This window comes from Watersipora subatra, chromosome 8, assembly GCF_963576615.1.
Source record: "Watersipora subatra chromosome 8, tzWatSuba1.1, whole genome shotgun sequence".
Classification (NCBI taxonomy): Eukaryota; Metazoa; Bryozoa; class Gymnolaemata; order Cheilostomatida; family Watersiporidae; genus Watersipora; species Watersipora subatra.
Window position 1 is genome coordinate 28,211,502 of NC_088715.1, and position 7,703 is coordinate 28,219,204.

The 7,703-nt window shown below is 36.1% G+C and overlaps 1 protein-coding gene across 1 annotated transcript; it reads right to left on the reverse strand.

Annotated features, from left to right (window-relative positions):
* Positions 1 to 398: 398 nt before the first annotated feature.
* LOC137402417 (ryncolin-2-like) lies at positions 399 to 6,035 on the reverse strand. Its single transcript, XM_068088916.1, has 4 exons — positions 5,765 to 6,035; positions 2,311 to 2,529; positions 1,376 to 1,512; positions 399 to 536 (listed from the first exon to the last, which is right to left on the reverse strand). The coding sequence occupies exons 1-4, from the start codon at positions 6,033 to 6,035 to the stop codon at positions 399 to 401; spliced, it is 765 nt and encodes a 254-aa protein (XP_067945017.1).
* Positions 6,036 to 7,703: the final 1,668 nt, after the last annotated feature.

Below are 7,703 nucleotides of genomic sequence, written 5' to 3' on the forward strand. Positions count from 1 at the left end.
TTTTATTGATGATTTTTATTACTTCCCCGTAGAGGCGTGTGAACAGAAGTGCAGACATGGCAATCTGTAGGCTCGGAAGTAAGAGAAATAGAGGTAATATAAGAGATACCCCAAGTAACACACTATATTAGATACTACTATTAGATGCTACTATTTGATAGATCTGATTTAAATTAATAGAATATTTTACAGACATATTAGCCGTATATTTTTACACGTATTTTTAATGTTTGCTAATTGCATTACTTTTGCTTCATGTTAAAAATTGCTTTGGGGTAGAGTCATAATTTGTCAAATTATACATTTGCATGGTAGTAAATTTGTACTTTGAAATTATTTTAGGTAAGACTGTGATATAAAATTGTTAAAAAATTAGCTTGACTGCCGACTGGAAGGTATTATATTTTACCATTCCACATTTTAGCGCAATTGTCTGAGTCAAGATCATTGTCAGAGTTTCCAGCAGTAAACATCATCCCATTGTGGTAGGATGAAAAGGTATCTTGGAGGTCTCCAGAATGACTATGTTCGTCTATCTGCAACAGGCGTTGACACGTTGGTATCAGTTAGATCAGTACACCTCACGCATCTATAGAAAGGACACATGCAGATCGATGTCATAATGTACTTGGTTATAATCCTAGGTAAGTCTTAAAAGGTCTGTAACTTTTCTATTAAAGAAAATTTAGATCAAAGCACCAATGCTTCTCAAGTTTCTATGATGCATGCATGGTTTTTTAAAGTAGCGCATAATTTTTTTTATATTAACTGCCGTGTCTGACATCGGTTAGATATTGGAAAAAAGATTACCACCTACAATATTCAAAATCGCGACTTTTGGCATGGCAGCCCAACACTAACAATACACCAATCGACCGCCCTTTAGGGTTTCAGAATAATTGTATGTACAGTTATTACACCTGACAATCTCTCACAACAAACAAGACTCAGCATACTAGTAATAATATCACTATATTAAAACAAATTAGGCCCCATATCTCAAAAAGTCTTTTGTTTCAGCTCTCTTTCGGTGTCGCAATGGGGTATTTATATGGAAGACGATCGCCTAGCAGTACATCGTAATTATGGAAAATTATCTCCACAAAGTTAACCTTTTGGTTATTTGTGTATGGAAAGTTGTAACAAATATTCCTACAAGAATACATTGTAACTTGTTTAATTGTTCTAGACCATAAAGCAGCAACAAATGTTTTTGGTAGTTGTATATAGCATGGAAAAACTGCAGTTTTTGAAACTATGGAAAATAAAAGGAATTCCAAAAACTAAATTAAAATAATAATCATCACTAAGTTTCTTAAACTTACAGCTATTTTAAACTCACAAAGGTAAGTGTAGGATGTAAGTCAACACTTACTGTGAGCCGAAAATGATCAGCTTCATCAGCAATAAAGAACCGTTGCCAGACCCCGTCACTTTCTTTACCACTTGCTGCTCTGAGGTGAATATTCAATTGTTGATTTGTCAATGTTAAAATATGTATTTTTTCATTTCCTGCAACACAATAATTTATGTTCTAGCTTTCGAATCACACAAGTAATAAATTAAGGTTTGTGCTTTAGCAGTTAACATCCCTAGGTTATAAGTATAGTAGAATATAAAGGCAATGCTTAGCGGTAAAGGAGATGTTTTGTAAAAAGATAATGTGAATGATAACGATGGTAACAATTATAATGTTACAGTGAGTGACCTTGAGATATGATTCTGCACCTGAACATGTTTTACTGGGTTGCAATAGGATAGAAACTTGTGCAAAGGCCAATAGTTTATTTTACTCAAATAATAACTATGTTATATGAAAACATATGTTGAGATTTTTGTTTCACTCAAACTGAGCATAGCGCAATGATTTTAATGCGCAGTAAAATTTGCAATGATTTTCAAAAATGAACAAATGAAGTTCCATACCCTCACCTTTTTTGGGGACAATTACTTTCGATTAGTTTTGCAAATTCATCTTTTACAACAATTCATACTCCCTCTTGTGCAATATTCAATTATAACTTTTTTAGCCAATCGATATTTATGCCATCTGGCCATGGATACAAACTTTAATAAGTCACATAGGGTAGGTTATCTGAGCAGCTGTTAATATTTGGGTGTTCAATGCTCACATCCCTACAGCCTTTCTTTTTAGCTCCTTCTTAGAGCAATACATTTCACAGCAACTAGTCGCCATACTGTTCAAACTCACTACCAAGATATTCAAAATATAAGATATAGCTGAAGCTTTATCAACAGCCTATTAAAACTTTTTCAAACTAAGGAACACTTTTATAAAAACTGACTCACCAATCCAATGCTCTCCCTCAATATCTCCAAAGCCATTTTTGTACTCCTCCCAATTTCGGTCAAAGGTTACCGACTTGTTCCCTCTTCTCTGTATTACAGTCCAACCGTGACTATCCACAAAATCGCACCAGACTTTGAAAGTAGTTGCCAGGCTATGGCCTGGATTAATTTCGTAAACACCAGAAACATTTAGTCCAAGCTCAAAGAGTTCTTGACAATCTATAACATAAAATTTAATCACCATAAAATTAATGGTAAGTTTTATATAGCTCAAAATTATTTGACCTTAGCTATCAAGTTCCAATTTCCAAGTTCCAGAAAAATTTGGGAAGGAATATCACCACAATTATGTTTAGAACAATCTTGGTATAATTGGTATGCTTAACAACAAATCTTGGTATAATTCCCGTTCTGTTTGTCATGATTTTTCCTTTACAGACTTCGAGAAGAACAGTTTTGGAGCATGGAGAATGACACTACAACTTACTTCTTCAGTGGTACAAGCAGAAGGAGAGAGATTTTGTAAAGTTGGTTTGACCAACAATGACTTAGGTGAGCCTTAAACAATTTCAGATGGTTATGTGACAGAGGAGCTCGAGCTAACCTGAACAGTTATCCTGTCCTGTTAGGCTACCAACAGAGAGATTAGAAAACTAGAGAGATTGTTAGGTAAGGAAAAACCCAAAGAGATATCTGTATTACTCCAAAACTCAGGGAGACATCTGTATTACCTCAAGACTCAGGGATACATCTGTATTATCCCAAGACTCAGGGATACATCTGTATTACTCCAAAACTCGGGGAGACATCTGTATTACCTCAAGACTCAGGGATACATCTGTATTATCCCAAGACTCAGGGATACATCTGTATTACCCCAAGACTCGGGGAGATATCTGTATTACCTCAAGACTCAGGGATACATCTGTATTATCCCAAGACTCAGGGAGATATCTGTATTACTCCAAAACTCAGGGAGACATCTGCATTACCCCAAGACTCAGGGATACATCTGTATTATCCCAAGACAGTTCAACTTTTATGCGAAGAGCTATGCAGTCACTGGCCTATTTATATGTGCTCTATTACATATTTATAATATTATATATTTATAATATTATATATTTATATTTTCGTACTCTTACTCGAACAGTGTAAAAATGTGTTTTGTCTAACCGAATCATTCAATAAACACTTTCGCTATCAATATAACTAAATCATTGTAACTATAATTAAATATTCAGCAAAACCTAATATCTAACAAGAGCGTGTATAATTCGTCATAACTTTCGAACCACATGGTTGATAAAAAATGTTTTGATACCAAAATAATCACCATAAATGTTCATCCGCTGCTGTCATGAAAATACCACAAATGCTTTGCAGAATAAGCTCTGGACACTTTTTAGCCATTTTCAAAAAGACCGGGAGCATGTCCGAGATGGATGATTTATCAATATTATTAATTTATGGCATTATTATTACTGATAAAATTAAAAATGATCTCTGTACTACTATTGTTCAATAACAATTACCTAAAGTCCATAGAGCTAAAATCAGTAGAATATTGTAGTTTTAATGCATCTGACAAAACTGTTACTGCTAAGTAAATATTGCAATGAAAAATAAACGTTTTGCAAATTGGAACTATGCCGAGTTGTAAACACATAAAAAACTCTTCTCTACATAAACATCAAAACTGATCATGCTTGAGCAGTTTTGTTGTTCAATAAAAATCATCCCAAGTCTATTGGTTTATAACTAGCAAAACATATCGCTATAATAAGCCTGACATGACTGGTCCATGCTAACGAAAAATTGCAATAAAACAGAAAGTTTTTGCAAAGCAAAACTACACTCAAGATGGGTTGTAAACATATTTTCTATTGTTTCAACGCGTGAAGATATTTAATTCCTTTTGTTCAAGTACAGATATGAAACATTAGTTAATTAACTACTCACTAATCAAAAATGATTTGTACAAAGCCTGCTTAAGCCACATCATGCGGCTCTTGACCACACCTAAACGCTTTGTACTATGACTACTCTTTCGCGGTCACGAAAGAGTTAAGGCTGGTTCATACTATCGCCATATCTTGGCGTTGATTCCGCAATACTTCAGTGATTGTTGATGATAACAATGTTCACACTATCACAAACCCATCCGCGTTTGCATCAGGAAATACTCCGTGAAGTAGTGTTCTCATTTATCTTTTTTAATTTTTGGGGAAGAACCTTCTTTATTTTCGCGTGCTGGAATAAAAAACTAGTCCCGCAGCGACTATCATAAACGTATATGAACAGATCACGCTATCCTCAACCGCGAATTACCATCACTGAAATGGTTCACATTTCGAAGGCGGTCGCCGATGATCGGCGAAATATCAGGAAAGTTTGGCAGCTGCAAACTTTCCCGAAGTTTCTGCGATGCTTCGTCGATGCCATCGGTTCATGGTTCACATAATTGACCATGAATGCCAAAAGGCTATTACCCAGAGTCATACTAGTATAATTAGTAAATAGATTTAATTAGGTCAACTTATGAAGGTTATGAAGCATGTGAGTAGTAAAGTGGCATGTAAAAGACACAAATATAAATTGTAATTGGAATTTTCATTATTAACGTTACAATGATATATTTTCATGCATTTTATGCATCCATTATACTGTGTGTATGTTCATCTGTGTGTGTGCGCATGTGTGCGTGCGTGTGTGCGCGCATGTGTGCGTGTCTATGTGTGTCTGTGCGCAAGTGTGCTCATGTGTGCGCTTGCGAGCATGCATGCAAGTTTCCGTATGTGTGTGCATACATCTGTACATGTGTGCGTAGGTTCATGTGTACGTATGTGTTGGTTGTCATGAAAGCAGTGTAGCAATTTTGGTTAAAATCTATACTTCTGTTGCGGGCTATCTGATTGAAATGGAAAGAAACAGCGTGTAACGCGAGCCTAATGCTAGTTATTCACAAAAATAAACATAACATAACAAATTTGACGACATTCGCAGTTAGGAAAAGTACTTACTAGCAGCAAACTGTTGTATTTTATTAGCAATGTAACAGAAAGATAGACTTGTATGTATTTTTCCTGTGTAACAAAAAAATGGAGAATAAAAAAGTGCAACTCTTTTAATTAGAAGAGACAGGTACAGCACATGGTTTCATATAGTTTTTTGTCCATGGCAGAGAATAATCCACTCTTGCGCTTACTACAGCCTCACTTTTGCTTTTTTGATCACAATTAAACACAAAAGTTATAATTTATCAGTCGTAAATAAATTTGTGGAAGGAGGGCAAGCCAAAAATCCATTCAAAAACTCGAAAAGTCATGTCCTAATCAAGAGACTTGGCAAGTATGACACTGTAAATAATACTAAACAGAGCGGAATGGCAGAACCTCCAAGCTAATGTCTCTTTTTTTTTGTCTTTTCAGGCTAACATAGTAAATAAAGTTACCTCTATAATAAGGAGTGGCAGGTGTGGTGCTGGTGCTTGTAGTGACAGCTGTCGTAACTTTTCTACAGTCAATGAGTGTTTCAACTAGCTGCTTGTAGATCCATTTCATGACCTCGATATGAACTGGGGAGTCAGGTACCAGTTCCTTATTATAATCAGGGCAGTCCACTGCTAACAATTCTTGTACCACTTTAACACGCTGTCTATAAATGAGCAACTCTTGTTGAGCATCTTGATAGCCAATTATGTTTCCTCCAGCTAGACTCTGCATAATCGTAAGTGTGCACAGAGTATAGAGCCAGCTCATTCTCATTCTAGCTTAGCACGGGTTTGATACCGTTGACTCGACTTGATTTCGTTATGACCGGTTTGATTGACGGGTTAGTGATCACTACCTGCTTAGTTGCACACTCGTTCAATGTAAATTTCGGACCATCTGTATATTCCCACATGAGTTTGTGAGTCAAGCCCGACCACTTCTTGTTTTCTTAAAGCGCTCCCAGATGTGGCTGAAGGTTAAATATGATTACATGTACATCATTGTATGTAAACAATTAAATGCTTACAGTCACTGGTTAGGAGAGCTAGGGAGTTGTTTGCTCTTGATGTGTTTAATTGTAAGAATATTTTATCTTTAGGCTAAGTTATAATTCCTCAGAAGTAGTGTTTTATGCAATACCTCCTCTTTCCCTAGGCGTTCACTACAATCAAAAGAACAAAATTACTAATTTTTATATACACGTAGCTAGTTTTTAATGCATTATTTTGTCATATAGGAAAAACTCTCAAAGTCAACCAGCTCAAACCAGTCAAGTGCAACTCTCATGTTCTTTTCATAGCAAGATCTATCTGTTGTTTTTTTTTATTTGTGCATTCAATATCCTCACAAAGAATTGCTTGAAAAAAAGCTGAATGTGTTCCCATTTGTTGACACCAAAATGTTGAGAGTGCCAATGTTTTGCAGAGCTGCTTTAACCTGTTTCATTTCAACAGAAGTGATTGGCTGTCTCATGCTGGATATGATTTTCATGTAAAGAAGTGCCTATCAAGAAACCTTGCAAGTTTATACAAGTGCGTGACTACCGCTTTCTTTTGTTCCATGGGTACAGAATTGTTACCAATTCCAAACACATCATTGATCATCCTGACACAGTAGTCCAGAAGAGGTAAGTTTTTAAAGTTATTGTTCTCTACTGTTGTTTTGAGTATCCTATTTGTCGCATTTAAACAGATGGTTTTATAAAAGTTTCTTCTATGGTGTGTTTATTGCCCTGTTTTGCGATCAGGTATGCAATGATGGCCCAGAGGTCTTGAATGTCTAACTTGCAAACAACAGACGAGAGTTCAACTTCCAAAAAATGCTACTAGTGGTGACATGAATGACATCCAGTTTTGAACTGCTCTCTGCAAGTGGGTGTGTCTCTAGTCGTTCAGGTTATCTTTCCACTAGACTCAGATCTAGAACATAGAGCCTTTGTTTGTGTGACAATGCTCGTTAAATAAATGTCCACAGCCTCTGCTCGCAGTAAGCTAAACAGACATACTTAATCTTCAAAGAGTTGCTCACACAATAGCAACAAATCTGAGAGCAGGTAGAGTTGCCTTGACGGCGACTCTTGCTTTTCCCAGTTTTAATTCAGCAAACATTGTGATCATTTATTCCCCATCTCTGTGGAGCTCCATAAAGGGTTTCTTTTGTTTTGTCAGTGTGAGACGAGAGTTGCTCGACTTGGCAGAATTAATCATACAGATGGGGTGCTGACTCCCATCCTGATTCATGATACATGAGAATTCATATTCGTTCAGCCATTCCTTTATCGACGTTTGTAGTATAGATTAAAATATTAACAACTAAATTGTCCGTTCTACTATGATAACAGTCATTTGCTCCATTTCCATGCCTCAAATGAGTTTGGAGTTACTCGCTGCCGATAGTTTC

Excerpts from the sequence above, each read along its gene's own strand:
- LOC137402417 (XM_068088916.1), bottom strand. The coding sequence starts at position 6,035 with ATGCAGAGTCTAGCTGGAGGAAACATAATTGGCTATCAAGATGCTCAA. Across the intron at positions 2,530-5,764 it reads TGCCACTCCTTATTATAGAG|ATTGTCAAGAACTCTTTGAG; the intron begins GTAACTTTATTT and ends TTTATGTTATAG. Across the intron at positions 1,513-2,310 it reads TGAGGGAGAGCATTGGATTG|GAAATGAAAAAATACATATT; the intron begins GTGAGTCAGTTT and ends ATTGTGTTGCAG.